At 50.6% G+C, this 15,893-nt stretch overlaps 1 protein-coding gene across 3 annotated transcripts in view; it reads right to left on the reverse strand.

The window, feature by feature from the left end:
* Positions 1-15,893, reverse strand: part of ZNF536 (zinc finger protein 536) — a 336,367-nt gene that overhangs the window by 137,390 nt on the left and 183,084 nt on the right. For 2 of the 3 annotated variants that reach the window (XM_053607794.1, XM_053607796.1), the window contains exon 4: positions 13,852-15,426. In XM_053607794.1, coding sequence (XP_053463769.1) covers positions 13,852-15,426 — 1,575 coding nt within the window. Of the gene's footprint in view, positions 1-6,645; positions 7,539-13,851; positions 15,427-15,893 lie in introns of those variants that run through there. The other variant, XM_053607795.1, reaches the window with a different exon arrangement.

Here is a 15,893-nt window from a genome sequence, read left to right on the forward strand (position 1 = left end):
ATTCACAGGCTGCTGGAGGGGCTGTGAGAGGACCACAGGGCCCATCCTCCACCTCTGCCTGCTGGGTCCATCCCTGTTCGGCAGCCCAGCTGAGCCCAGGCTGGAGGGAAGAAGCTTCCCCAAATTTCCAATATGGGGAATAATAACTCACATTACTTCAATCCCATCTGCACCCAGTGAAGGCAGAGCAGGGAAAAGAGCATAAAACTCAAAGTTCCCACAGACAACATCTGTCTTAGTGCAAACAATGGACCATTATCTTGTAAATAATTCTGATTAAGCTGCAGCATTTCCTCCCTGAAACTAGCAGCCGGGAGAGCCAGTGGGAGGAGGGAGGCGGGGGCTCCAGGCTGGCGGGCCCGGGGCTGTGCTCCTCGGCTGGCCTGACCCCTGACGGGCAGCAGCCTCTGGACTTTCTCAGGAAGAGCCACCAGGCGCCTCTCCCCTGCCCAGCGCCGGGAGCTGGGGACCCGGCACATCCACAGCCCTGGCCACGCCATCCTCTGCTGCCCAGCAGGCTAAGACCTCTCTCCTGTCCCTTCCTCACCCCTCCCCCACCCCCTTTCCTACTCTTCCTCGTCCTCGAGAAGCAATCTCTATCATTTTCCCTTTCCTTTATTATTTTATTTGTTTTTAGAGCCAGGGTCTTGCTTTATTGCCCAGGCTGACCTCAAACTCCTGGGCTCAAGGGATCCTCCTGCCTTAGTGTCCCAAGAAGCTGGGACTGAGGACAGGTGCCACCCCTACCCCAGGCTCTTACCTTTCATTTTATCCTCTGGGTCTGCCATTCTCTGGCCCTGGCCTTCTTCCCTCCTGCCCTTTACCTGTGTCTCCACCTTTGCCCTTTCCCTCTTCACTCCTGTCCTCTTTGCTCTGGTCCCTCCATGGCTCTCTCCTCCCTTCTCCCTAACCCAGGTCCCCCGGGCTGGCCACCCCCTGCCCCACACTGCCCTAGGGACACCCGACATGGTGGGAATGGCGTCCAGTTTGGAGGTCCTGAGGCCTGTGGGCTCCCCCTCTGGGGTTGTTGGGTTGGGGAGGGCTCAATGGAGGGTCCTCATGCCCAGGCCCAACCCACAAGCCCCCGCTGCCCCCCCACCCCCCGGCCCATACCTTCCAGCCCCTAGAGGTCAGCCTGCCTGCCAGACCCAGGCCCTATCAACTGCCTCACCAAGCAGCAGCTCCTGTTGAAAAACCCACCATCACAAAAAAGACTGGGGGACTTCACCACCCCCACCCCCAGCATTACCTCCTGTTTTTAACACCTGGGAGTGAGAGGTGACTAATTATTCACTTTGTGGGGGGCATTTGCCCCAAAGGCTTCAAGGAAGTTCTCCTTGTGATTTAACATTAAACAATTGCCCTGAGTGTAATTCAGAGATGACACTTAGGGCCCAAAGTTTTAATGAAACACAAAAGCTACTAGTACAAGGATCTTGTTCACACTGATGGACCCCAGAGATTTTTTTTTTTTAATTCTTAACTGTAAATCCTTTAGAAAATAGCAATAGCTCAGTAGGAGCCAACAGGGGTATGTTTCCCTGTCTCAGGAATGGGCTCACGAATCCTCCCAGAGAGTTCCCTGTAGATCCCCAGACGACCTCCTTCCAGGAGTTGAAGGGATCTGGGCTGGCCATCCCCTGAGAGGCCTTCTAGGGGTGAGTAACCCTGGGAAGGGGGAGGGCACCTTGCTCCGTAACACCCCACCAGATTCCCCACCTGCTCAGCGGGTTCTGGGTTTCCCTAGGTGCTCTGCCTGGGGCCTGAAAGGGGTGGAAATCCTAAAATACCTGATACGAGGATAACGTGAAGATGTCCAAGTTACTCACATTCCTTTTATGCTCTTAAGGGCACACCAGTGTCCCACTGGATGATGACAATGCCCAGGCAATTCTGTCTGAGACATGGCTATGATGAGACATTCAATTGAAAGCAAAAAAGCCAAGGACTCAAGGGGTTTGCAAGTGGAAATAGCACAGATCACCCCAAACCAGGGGAGCTGTCTAGCCGAGAGTGATTCTGAGTGGCCGAGGGAACCTGAGGATGGCAGGTGGAGATGTCACAAAAGTGAACGAGGGAGCTACTTCCGCATCCGGGCGAGCGACACGGATGCCTGAGCCCCTGTGTTCTGTCCCTCTGAGGGTCACCAGTGAGTGTGTAGGTACCTATGTCCAAGAGGGGCACACTGGGTGAACAGGTGGGTGTCTGTAAAGTGTTCGAAGAAACTTTAATCATCTCAGACAATAGTATCTTCTCAGCCTTCATGGTGAACACAAGAGATTAAAAAATAAAAAGAAAGAAAGGTCAGGGCGGCGCCTGTGGCTCAGTGAGTAGGGCGCTGGCCCCATATGCAGAAGGTGGTGGGTTCAAACCCAACCCCGGCCAAACTGCAACCAAAAAATAGCCGGGCGTTGTGGCGGGCGCCTGTAGTCCCAGCTACTCGGGAGGCTGAGGAAAGAGAATCACCTAAGCCCAGGAGTTGGAGGTTGCTGTGAGCTGTGTGAGGCCACGGCACTCTACCCAAGGGCGATACAGTGAGACTCTGTCTCTACAAAAGAAAAAAAAAAAAAAAAAAGAAAGAAAGGTCAAATCAAGTTTCCCTTTTACTTCCATGAATGTGATGATCCAGGCTCATCAGGGCCCCATTTCTTTTTTCCTATTTTGACTGAGATCTAGAATTAAAAGAGGAATTCCTCAACAGTCTCCTTAGCGTTTAATGAAAGTATCTTCATGGTAAGGCCAGTAGTCGCATGCTCCGTGCCCCACCGTGGTGGGTGGGCTTGCCCAGACTGAAATCGCACAAGCTCATATACTTGTGGAAACCGCAGTGTGGCTCTATAACTGCAGTTACAGAGTCGCCTAGGACTGACAGGGTCCCAAAAAGGATGTCAGGAAATCAAGGCTAGAAGAGTGGTGGGGGCTGTAGACGGTGCTGAGAGCACCTCCAGGCTGCCACTCCTTCCGCTGATAAGGGAAGAGCCCAGGGAAGAGAAGTGGGATGTCTCAGCTCCCTGGAGCACAGCTGCTGCCTGGACACCTGGCCTCCTGATCCCCTACCCCAGCTCCCAGCCTGCCTCCTGTGCACCTGTCTACAGCCGAGAGGCTGCGACTTCTCAGTATTTACAATCTGTAGGTCATTTCCCACGAGGAAGGAGGGAATGCACATCTGTTCTCATCCCTGGCTCTGGCAGATTTGTGACCTTCTGTAGTGGACCCAGGAGGGTGTCAAACGTTCTGGGCCAAAGGGTTCCCTCCCACCTGCAGCGGACACTTCCCTCCTGGTCACTTGGCATAGGGGTGGCTGCTTGTTTCTCTCAGCCAGACGCCATTCTGTGGCCATGAAAAGAATGCTTGGCCATTGGGTGGGCCGGAGTGACCCTCAACTACTGGGAGATGCAGTGTTGGGGGGTAAACAGCTCAGCTTCTTCAGCCCTCAGAGGGAGAGTTCCAGGGAACGGCACACAGCATGTTAGATGGTCCCCCAAGGACGGAGCCCCCCCGTCCCTCTGCAGATGGTTGTCTAATGAACATACCTGTGTCAATTCTCGCCTCCCTTCTGTCTCCCTTCCCCACTCCCTCACTCATGCTTCCTGGGATTGCCTCCCACATGGACCAGCTGCACCCCATTCCTCATCTCAGGACCTGCGTTAGGGAGATTCCAACTAGGCCCCTAGGAGTCTGAGGTGGCTGGAAGTTAATGACCCTGCTCCTTGATAAGACAGAGCGCAACATAGTGTGGACCCCTCGTCACCCATTGAGCCCAGTCTGCAGCCCAGCGGAACGTTCACCTTGGGCCCATGCCCAGGTGCAAGGCACACCTCACAGCACCCTGGCCTGTGGTCAGCCCCAGCCGTACCCAAGCACTTGACTCAGAGAAGCAGTTTGTCTGTCACATGAAAAGAGCAATAACTCGATAAATTAATTGCAAGTTTGCTTTACCTGTACGGCTGCCTTTCTCCTTTTATGTGGATAATTGAGAGTATGTTATGTTAATTTGACAATAACAGAAGTTCAAAAAGAAAACTTAACCTGGTGAGCAGGGAGTTATCATGACATGGGTGTGTCTGGTCAGCTCCATAGACAGCACCAGAGGCGATCCCCTGGTGCTGACAGTGAGGCCAGTCAATGTCAGGGTGCACAAACAGTTGCTTTTGTTTTATTTTTCTAGTGAAAGAGCTGTGCAGAGTCCCCCAACTGTAACCTTGAAAATGCACATTGTTTGCTCAAAAGCCTAAGTCTGCTCAGGCAGAGACAATATCGCCAACGTGCTGCTGTGCATTTCCAGACATGATTGAATCATTGTCAAGTTTCTCTGAGAAAAAGTAAACGGTATTATGCAATGAGCATCTCCCAAAGTTTAGATTCCTTGTTTTCACCCACCAGAATAACTAAATATCATCAAAGCAGACACATTTCCAAACATGTGTAAAGAAAGAAGTGGATTTGAAGACTCTTCCTGCAAAGTACCTGGTCTGTCCCATCTTAAGTCACCAATATCTCCTTGAAACTCTGCTGTGTATACAAGGGGCGTCCCTTCTCCACTGCAGCCTGGTGAGTCCATGTTATAGCCTGTAGGGCCAAGAGCAGATCCAACACTGAACTTTGTGTCTGCCCCACCTTCGCGTCCAAATGGGCAGGGCCTGTTCTAAACCCGCGTGGGAATGGGTGGCAGCCGTGGGGCAGGATTTTGTAGGAAACAGAATTGCCAGCCCTGGCGCAGGGCTTTGAGGGTGAGTTGGCTTATGCCAGAGGGCCAATCCTCCCAGCACCCGCCCACCCCTGCAGGCTGCAGGCGGGATATTTCCAAGAACTCTCAGTTGGTGAGAAGGGGAAGGAAGTGGGTGGGAAGCAGAGGATGGTTGGAACCCTGAAATGAGAGCTGTGGGGAGCAGGCTGGAGAATGAGAATCTACGAATATCTCTTGAAGCTTGAGAAGTTACGTCTGGGGAGTGACGTAGGAGCTACCCTCTGCTTTGGGAGTGGAAATGCTCCAAGTCCTCTAGCTCGGAGGCCCCGTTAGGGGGATTGGGCCCCCCTGGAAGGAAGGGAAAACAGCAGACTTCTGAACACTGGGCTCCAGGGAGCCTTCTCAGCTGTCAGCACGAGGGCCCGGGATGATCTGCTCCCTTCTGAAGCTTCTTTCTTCCCTACTTTGAGGCCCGGCCCCTCTGGCTGCATGTGGACCCCCTGAGTCCCATCGGGGCAGACTGATGAGGCCAGCAGGTGCTGTGGTGTCTGTAAGGGCTCCAGGGAGCGTGCAGAGGGACTGTGAGTGACCAACAATGCCGGGGCAATGTGCTGGACAGAGGACGTGAGAAAAGGCCTAGATGAATTCTCTCCCCACGTCCACCTCACTTCTCTTTGGGGCCGTTCTCCAGACTCAAGGGATGCTGGAAATAAAGGCAGAACGCTCCCAGGTCCCTCCTTTCTGTGCAAGCTCAGGCCTTACGATGGGGGTAGAAACTAGCCCTGCTTGGGTGTGGCCGTGCGCACCTGGGGCCTGGAGGCCGGGGTCCTTCACATCACCTTTGCTAGGCTTTTGGGGACCTGTCACATTCTCCTTTGGAATCCACAGTATGTGTCCTCAGCTTCCTATGGGAAGAATTGGGCACCAGCTGCAGACCCTGGGCACTAGGATAGCTAGCCGCTTTCTTAAAGGGGTTTTTCCATTTGGGGCTTTCATCACAGCTTCTCAGATGCAGAATCTCTCACTCTTAACCTCTTCTCTCAAATAAGAGACAACCTAATGCCATACTGTGACTTCTGGGGTCAAAAGTTTCAACCCGTCAAAGGGAGGCAGGCATCCTGTTGCTAAGGCCAGGGTGGTCCCTTAGGATGGACATTTCCAAGCTTCTATTCCATTCCCTTGCTATCCACGGAATACTTTCTTGATTGGGAGGCATGGGAAATAGACTCGGGGCTTTAGATTCTGTGCCCCTACCCCAAGGATCAATTAGACGGAGAGTGGGGAGGTATACAAAATGTAAAAGTTTGTAAAACACACCCAAGCAAAGAAGCTTGGAAAAGCCCTTGGAATGGCAGGATGGTAAGTCCAGCTCATGGGCAGCAAAACCAAGCAACACATCCAAAAAGCAAAATCTTTCATTCCCACACACACCTCTCCCCACCAGGAGGCGAGGTGGACGGAAGAACAGCCACAAACACAGGCACACCCCCCTCAACGTCCCCGCAGAACAAAAACATCCCCAAACGCCGCTGATCCTGAATCTCTTCCAACAAAAACTACCCTTCACGGGATGAAAAGAAAGTGCGAAGGCTTGCTGCAGGGAGGCTGGGCTCCACATCTGGGATGAGTGTGGTGGCCCGCACGCTCCGTGCCCAAGTCAAGGTCCCCTAAGCCAAGGTCGCGTGTGTGGTTGTGTGGCCTAGACTCCAGCAAGTCACTTGTATAGAGAGATGGGCCTGTGGGCCAGGCCCTGCCCCCCACCCCAGTCAACCCACCCAAACTGGGAGGGCCCTTGAATTCTCTTCTTAGGGCCCACTGTCGGATGGAAAATTGCAACAGTCTCTCCCAGGAGCAGTGTCAATAGTATCCCCGTGTCCTGTTCAGGCTCCCACCAGAGGGAAGAATGTCAGGGTGAAGGGTGTTGGGGAATGAATTAACATAATGACTCAAAACTGCACTAATGTTTCACAGCTTTTTTTTTTATTAGCAATACCAAGATAAGTTATTGAAGCATTTTAAGTATTATTTTTTTACATTCCATTCATAAATGACCTAACTTGTAACTCAGCATACAGCACACTTAAAGATATAGTTTGACACTTATTCAGAATGCTACAATGATTATAACTTACATGCCTTCATTATCAGGAACACCTTAATATGTCTTCTAATTACTTCAACAATACTCTATTCCAAAGCGCACGATAACCCCCGTACAAGTTTACACATTTTGCTTCTTCCATCCCCATTTTTTAACCGCGGATGTCAAGGTGGGATTTTTATTGTCATCTGTTCCTGGTTAATAGAACGACCTGACACAATATTAAACTAGCAATATTTCTGCTTAAATACTAGGCAGAAAGAGAATTACTGCACGTTTTCTGAATTCTTCAAAGTGTTACAAAGTTCAGGACGACCAGACACAAGCGGGTTGCAGACAAGCCCACCTCTGGAAGCTCAGGAGGGCTGGTGGAGCAGCCCCCATCATCCCCCAGCCAGGTGTTTCCACAGGTGAAGGGACTTGTAATCCACCAGCATTTGTCACTAGGGATTTATGACTTGGAGGGAATGTTCTCTCCCATTCGAGTTCCTAAGCCTTTGCAATCCACGCCTAATAGAAGAACATATGGGCAATATTTTTAGCCTCCGATTCTCTGCTATATACACTGTGGGTTGGTGTGCCGTGTGTATACACACACCTACACCAGTAGCAATTATTTATTCAACACACATATGTGTATACATTCTTCTCTTGACTTTACACGATTAACAAGCTGCAGGTAATCACCGAGGACCACGAACAGACAAGGGCAAGTCCAGATAGACCGACTAGGACAGGGGTGTCACTTACCTGTAAGAAAATGCGCAGATTCATTAAACAATCCAGAAACCATTGGGGTGACGGGCATTGGAAAGCAAAGGGTAGGGCCACATCCCTTAATTGTTTAATGGAATAATGGCAATAAAGCAATAGTTATGAAATTTGGTCCTTCCGTCTCTGGCTAAAGCAAGAATAGTCTGCCTGATTAGAGCAGGTTGGCAATTAGGCGGAGAGGTGCTATTGAGCAGGGCTAAGTAATAGGAGATAATTACTACTTATTTGAAACCTGGGCCTTGCACACAACATCTGAAATTTACAAAAAAAAAAAAGAAAAAAAAGAAAAAAAAAAGAAAAGAAAGAAGGGGAAAAAAACTTGATTCCTTTAGCAGCTAAGATGTGGCTTGTATCTAGATGGCTGTTGGTTCCAACCACTACTTTGATTCAGCAGCTTAAGAAGGGAGATTGATGCCAAAGCTTAAACCCGGGGTACCTGCGTCCAGGTCGAGACATCTGTAGGGTCACAGTCCTTATTTTAGACGGTGGTGGCTGGTCCTGCTTGAACAGTTTGCATTTCCCCAGTGACGTGGGTATCTGTTCTAACAACATGCTCTTCTCTCAACTTCCTCTTCCTCCCTCCCGATCTTAAGTCATCATGGGGAGTGTGGGGGGCACATACCATACAGAAATGGATTTTTTTTTTAACCAAAGGGCTTTATTGCTCTCTCCTCCCACCTCGGTTTGGCCCTGGGTAGCAGGTATAACACAATATAAGGAGGATACGGACACGGCAACCAGGATGAACACCACCAGACTTCTCCCCTGCTTCAGAGACCCTCTTGATTCCGACAGTAGCTTTTGGAGCCAAAAATAGGCAGCAAAAGGGAAGGAACATAAACAAGGCTAAATGTCTCCAGTGTTTGCCGACTCACAGACACCATCCATTTGTTTCTTCTGAAATGACGAGTGGGCCATTTGGCAAATACAATGGTATTCACACAACAGTCCTGTCGTCCCGCAGTGCAAATGACATTGCGTCAGTGGCATTCCCTCTTAATTTAAAAAAGAGGGAAGTGGGTGGGGAGAAGAGCACCAGCAGGGTTCCAAGAGGGCTGCCGTCCAAAGGGGCACAGTGCACACACAGCAAGCCTGTGCAGGGGGCAGGGGACGGCCGTCCAGGGGTGCCACTTTCTGTACTACACTAATGCTCTGTCCCACCACAGGCAAAGAGAAAAGTTCTGCAGCCTCTTGTGAGAAGCCAGCAGGGGCAGGCCAGGCAGAATGGGGTGGTGACTTGGATTCACTTTGAAAGCTCTGCCCTTGGACTTCATGGCTGGCCAATGATCCTCTTCACTAGGGTTAAGCAGGCCCTGGACTCAACTGTGACCGGGGACAGGGTGGACCCTGAAGGTCAATGGCAAATTGGCCATCAGCAAAGAAAATGGGTGGAAAGTGGTGCTTCACCCACAGTCTCGGAAGCCAATCTATGTGAGAATCCGTGATTCTTGGAGGAGAAGAGAAGGGATGACCACTATTCTGGCTCTACACCCAGCAAGGCAGCACCAGGGACAGGACCCCTGCGGTGGGAGCCCAGGGTCTCCCACACGCCCAGGCCGACCACCCTGCCTTGTGGCTGTGGGTCCTGCCTGACTCCCACACTCTCTGCAGGGTGGGACTCTGTGGTCCACACTACAGACCCTTCTGCAAGACCAGGAGTGTTCCAAGTGCCCTTGGCAGCACATCACAGCCTGTGGTCCTCACTGTGTCCACGCAGCCCAGCCCTGGCTCCTTGGGGGTCTCTAACTGACCACCGACGTTCTCCATGTTTCTTGGTCAAGGTGGTCTCGAGAGCAGGACTTACTTCCTGCCCTAAGCACTTGTCCAATAGGGATAGATTTGATCTGTCAGTGGGGCAACAGAGGACAAGCTTCTGCATTTTTCTCTATGGGAGACCACAGGAACTTCTTTACACTGGGGTGAGGTGTGGCAGGCTCCGACCATTCCAGCCAGGCATGTGTTCAGACATCTAACATACTGGACACCGCTGCGCCCGTCCGTCCGCATAGCATCTGTGGCTCCTCAAGGCTCCTACCCAGACTTGAGTGGCTGCGGCAGAGACCACGCGACCCAACAGCCTCACGTATTTACTCTTTTGACTCTTCAAGAAGACACGTGCCCTCCCTGCTTCAGACCGAGTGGCCAGTAAAGCAGTGACTGTTTCAAGACTGCCTATGTGGAGAAGTCAACAAGGTTTGTGGGGGACAGAAGTCAACTTTGAGAGTTCGGTCTGATCATCAGGGTCCATCTCACCACACATTTTAAAACATGTGCGTTGAAGAAATGCCAGCACAAGGGTCTGTTAAGGAGAGGAGGGGACCCAATTCTCTCTACTATAGAAGTTATTCCACTGTCACAGGCAAAATGTGAGCTAGGAAAGGTTTCCCCATAACCCAAGAATGACAAACTGGGAAAGCTGGGTCCCCGCTAGGAGTGACTTTGCCTTCTTACTAGCTTTCCCCAGGCCTGCAGGGGTCACTTGGTCTGCCAGCCACAGCCTCCAGGGCCTGGAGCCCCCCACGATCAACATGCTGACAGGCCCCTCCTGCTCAGCTGGGCTCCCCTGAGTGGCGGTGAGGCAGAGCAGAGGTCCTGAGGGCACGGGGGATTGTCCCCTCCTTACTACCTCTGACTTTAATGCTTCTACATCCCCCCACCCCAGGCTCAATGAAGGATCAAGCACACTTGTGAGCCCCAACATGCCACAACCCCTCACTCTGGCCATCTGTCTCAGGTTTGAAAGGCAAGGAGGTAGGGTCACCCAGTCACTTTTCAAATCCCCAAACTCCAGGGTGCAACAGACTCTTTAACCTTTCCCTCCAGCCAGCCCCACGGTGCTGTGCAGACTGGCCTGGGCGCTCGTCCTCAGGGAACCCTGTCTCTTCCATGCTCTGCTGATGGCCAAGCTATACGCTGACCCAACTATTCCATCAGAATTTCTCTATCTAGACACAAAGCTTGTCTGCCTCGCCGGGGATGCCAGGGCTGCCCCCCAACCCCACCCCAATTTAAATACTCAGGTGGATCCTGCCCCAGTCATAAAACCAAGGTCACATTCATTTCAGCAAAACCGAGGGCACTTTCAAGTTCTGCTATGGCACTGGAGAGCCCTTGTACACAGAAGAAAAAATAAAGAAACACAAGCCATGCCGGAGGCTGTGCGTCACCTCGAGAAAGGAGGCTGGGACTGGAGTGGGATTTTATGGCACGCGATCAGACCCACAGCCGGACCTTTCCCACTCCAGAGGGAACAATGCAAGTCCTCCAGTTTAATCCACACGGCTCAATCTCTTCCTCACCATGCCCGTGATGGGCTAGCGTGCTGACCTCTGTGGAAAGAACTTTAGATTGTGCACACCCGAGCTCTCAACACTGGCACGGGTGGTGCACTTCTCTCCACCCAACTGGGCAGGGCTGGCCTCAGCCCTGGTCGGCTCTTTCTTCTGCCCAGAATCAGAAATGCGTTTGCCGAGAACAAGCAGTGCACGTCGGTCAGGACCCTGGGTCTCTGATACAAAGGAATTTAGGACTTGGATTTTAAAAGTTAGGAAGCAGGCATGCATAAATCAGGGCAGGGCCTGAGAATACTGCACTGTGAGGATTTCTGATGCTTCTTCAAACACGTGTATACCCCATAAGAACAGAGCTCTTCCATAGGAAACATAAGGACATTAGCTCTTCCGACAAACCTCCGGATAGGGTCATCACAGTGGGGATTTCTAACCAAAGTAGAGACGAGAAGTATAGGAATAATACTTTGGTTTGGCAAAGCCCAGCTTCTTCAGGAGATCAGCCTGGTAGACCAGTTTAGAAACCACGTCTACTTTGAGTGGAGCAGAGAACAGGGACGGAACATTGGGAATATTTTACTCCCCATGTCAGTATGATTCCTGCCCTCGCAAAGGGAAGCCAGTGGGGGGCTGAAGCCTACAACTCTCACTTGTGCTACTTGTGATTTCAACAAGACAGTGAACAGGACTGTTGAAAAAAAGGAAAAAAATAATAAATAAAAGAACAAGGAGATGAGAAGAGGATTGATTGTAGGAGACCCGGCCAGGATGAGACCCATCCTGGACGCAGGCGGGCAGCGCCCCCACCCCTTACCCCAAGCAAACATGAAGGCCAGGGCAGGCTCTACACTAAAGTTAGAGGGTGTAGAAGTACGGCCACGTGAAATGCAGAACTCACACTCTTCTAAAAATAGGCCAGAGTTGCTTTAAGCATCTTACCATGAATGGATGAGGAGACAGAAGGAACCTTCTGCTGGGGAAACAACCAGGACGCCGTACAGCCTGGCTGGCCCCACCTTGCACTCCAGGGCTGCCTGCCTGGTGTCTGAAGGGTCGATCCCACTGAGGTTTCTGCACATACCATGGCAATGTTGGGCAGTGTTGTGAACTACTATTTAGGGACAGGGTGAGAAGTGGCTAAGAGCATGAAGCTAAGAGGAAAAGGGCTCCTGAGACCCCAGCCAATGCCTGATGTTACCTTCCCATCCACCCTCGCCTGGTGTGAAGGACACTGCTGGGCCGGCTTCCTGGAGGCAGGCAGCCCTCCTTCAGCATTGATAGGAAGATGGGAACGTTAATACGGGTAATATGAGCTCATTTCAATAATAATGAGCTTACGAACATGCCAGGTTTTGATATTTTCTGATGCATGGATTCCTGGCAAGAACTACGGTCCTATGTAGGTAGTTGAAAGAACTGAAAATAGACTATAAAACATTTTTTAAAAATTTCTAAACAACGATAAAAAAGAATCCACCCCCAACCACAAACTTAAAATGAGGACGAAAAAAAAATTAAAAAACAAAAGACTTAAACATTGCTCCCCCAGAAGAAAAGGGGACACAAAATCCTTCTCTTCTTCTTTTAAATATTGTTTTTAACAGCTTCAAAAGTAATGAATTGTGGGTGGCTAAAAATAGATCTGGGGGTAATGGCTAATGGGGCCTTGTGAATCATTCGGCATAGGGAACTGTCAATATTTTTTTTGAGCTGTCGGGAATCCATTTAGTGATTTTTGACAATTTAAAAAATATTTCTGACTGCTTGATCCAGTTCTTAGGGAATTAGGGAAAGAGAAGTACATCAATCTCAGCAATGAACCCAGAGTCTGGCTTCCTGAATCTTGCCCTGTGCTAGCAGGAACATTAGGATGTGGCGGGGGGCAGAAGCAGTCCCCTCCACTTCTCCTCCCGGCCCGCCGTGCTCCCTTCCTTCCATCAGCAGGCCAAGTAAAATTGCAGAAATCCACTCATAAATTGGAGACGGAAAGGTATCATGGTCATTTGTCTACAGGAGGGGATACTTGGACCCATTTCAAAAGGAATAATACACCAAGCTGCTCTTTGGAGAAAGGTTTTCAAATATGAATATCTGGGTATCATCAGAAGAACTTGCATCCTTCCTCCCCACCCCAACATTCATTCTAACTGTAGGCTTCAAATTTATGATGACATTTCAAAATCTGGAATGGCTTTGGGGTAACCATTTTCGTGAACAGAGATAAACAGGTGCCAGTCTGCTACAGGGTCAGATACGCATGAACCCAAGACACAACACAGGGTCACAACAGCGCTAATCAGACACTCCACAGCGTACATTTCTTGTTAGAACAACAGACAGGCAGGTGAACAGGAAGGAGGCGGACAGGAGGCAACAGAAGGCCGAAGTCACGGTCACTGCCATTTGGTTTGTCTAAAGATGAACCACAAAAGCCCGACACTGCCTCCCCATGTGGAGAGACGGTTGCTTTATTCCTAGACTACAGTTAGTGTGATATGATTTTAGCATCCTCTATAGTCAATAAAAAGAAAAGTTTAAGGAAGCAGATTTGGCTTAGCAAAGCAGTAAGGAATTGTCTTCAGGTATCTTTTGCATAAGGTGAAAAGACTGAAAAGTTTGCAAGTTACCATGTCTCTTTTTGTTTTGTTTTTGGTCTTATTTCTGCCTGCCCGCCACCCTCCTTGAAGTTATGGGAGATAAAATAGGAGCAGTTCCCATGGAGAGACACCACCCCCTTTTCCAGGCCTCCTGGGCAGGCATTTTAGAGTACTCTAAGGCAAACTGCAAACACAAACGTCTAAAACTTCCCAATGAAATCGACTTTTATGATTGTCTACACGGCATATACACACAGCACTGGGTTTGGCTGCTTGGTTTTTAAATATTGAGTTCAAAATTTGCTAATGGATACGTCTACCCCATTTTTTTTTTTTTAAATACACAATTCAGTACTGATGTTTTTGGGAAATGAACTATAGGAAGAGGATTCTAAAACTTACCACACAAGTCTGGCCTCTTGATACATCCAGAATTTGCCGTGCTACTTGTGAGTCCGTTAAAGGCTGCTAAGCCATCAGAGCTGTAGGCCCTGAGGACCGACAGCATGTTCACTGGCTTCTCCAGGCCCGGGGGCCCCCGCTCTGGCTTTGGCAGGCCTGCCGAGGGGTCCTGGGCTGGAAGAAGGCCTGGGCTCGTGTGCCACTGCTTCTCGGACGCTTGGGGCAAAGATGAGACCAGTCCCTGGACGGGCTGGAGGGTGCCCGTGGGCAGCAGGCTGTCCCCGCCGTCGCTGCTGCTGTCCTTGCCAAGGGCAGACACTGGTTTGCTCATCATTTCTGGTTCAGTCTCAACATCTTCTTCCTCGTTGTTTTCTCCCTTGGAGGAGTCCATGTCCTCGGAGGAGGCAATATCGGAGAGGTCGTCCGCAGCGCTCTTACCGGTGGCTTCGGGGATCAGGATGGGGGCGTCGTCTTCAGGGTGGGCCTTCTCATCCGGCTCCTTGTTGGGGCAGGAGCTGGAGGCTCCCAAGCCAACCATGCCCGGGTAGACCCCAAACTGCTTGTAGAAGTCAGAGGGGAAGTTACAAAAGGCAGGGTCCACGTGGCTGGGCCACGAGCTGCTCCTCTGCTCCCCCAGCGTCTCTTTGATCTGTCCTTGGGCCATCTTCTCAGAAGCAGAGTCCAGAGAGCCAATCATAGCGGAAAGGCCCAGCTCTTTGTTGGACTGCACCGAGGGCAGCAGTGACATCTTCCCCACCTCCCGGCCTGGGTCTTTGCAGTTGACTGTCCCCCCTGCGGCGTTATCTTTGCGTTTTGCTTTGCCCAGGTGGTTGGCCTGGAGATGCAGGGCCATCAGCTCCATTGAGGATGTCGTGAAAGCACAGAACAAGCAGCCGTGCCACGCGATGCTGTCCTGCATGGTCACTGAGGAGCCTGGGAGGGACGCGGCGTCCGGCCGCACGGACAGGTCCAGGGGCTCGTACTGGGATTTCTCCGACTTCCTCTGGGAGGACTTACTGCTGGGTTTCTCCTCACCCCCCTCCGCCCCGTGGACTTTCATGGACGGAGGGTCAGACAGGGCTTTGTCCTTCATGTCCTTGTCTTTCTTCAAGGAGCTGAGGACAAAGCTGTCCATGAAAGCCTGCAAGGAGCCTTGGAAGTTGACACCGTTGCCCACGATGCTCTGATAAGCTCTTCCGATCTCGGAGAAGTGAGAGCTTTTGGAGGGAAGGTCAGCCCCTTTCAGGGTGTCTGCCGGAGCCTCTGAAGACATGCCGGTGGCCTGGCCGGAGTGATCTCCAGATGACAGCGCTCCTGACGCCCACTGCTGAGAGGCAGGGCCGCCTCTGAAGTCAATCCCGGGGAGCCCCTTAAAGGCCCCCCTCAGGATGTCTGGCCTGATAAACAAAGAAGCTTTGCTGGACAGCTCATCCTTGTGGTCTTGGCTGGGGGGCTGACCGGACAGGGGCCCGGCTCCATTCTGCCGTTCCCGATGGTGTCGCTCTAAGTGGTACTTCAAGGACGCTGACTGTGTGCCGGCGTAGTCACAGTGGGGACACTTGTAGGGTTTCTCACCTGCAAGGTTTGGGTATAAGAAAAGAAAAAAAAAAGTGTTTATCTCATTTTGGTGTGCTGAACAAGGCTAGAAGGATCAACATTTGTTCTTCAAAACAAAGCCGCTCAAACTAATAATTAGTTAGAGAACAACTGTTTTTTAATAGAAGAATAATTCGTACTCTTAAGCTTTTTTAATGATTTTGTACCATTTGGGGCTATTCAGGAATGACATACTATCTACACACAATTAGCTATCTTTTTCTTTATCTAACATGTGAAAACGGCTGTAGATTTAAAAGCTATGATTATGAAAATTAAGCATAATAATTTCAACCACAGTGATCATTAAAAGTAGAAGTTTAAAAAGACCAAGTTTGTAACAAATGGGTGGTTGCAATATTTTGTGTATACAATAGCTCTGAAATTTGTTTAAATTATACACATGGAAACCATTTTTAAACCTAAAAATTTTATGGCACTGTTAC

The sequence above is a fragment of the Nycticebus coucang genome, chromosome 10 (assembly GCF_027406575.1).
Source record: "Nycticebus coucang isolate mNycCou1 chromosome 10, mNycCou1.pri, whole genome shotgun sequence".
Lineage (NCBI taxonomy): Eukaryota > Metazoa > Chordata > Mammalia > Primates > Lorisidae > Nycticebus > Nycticebus coucang.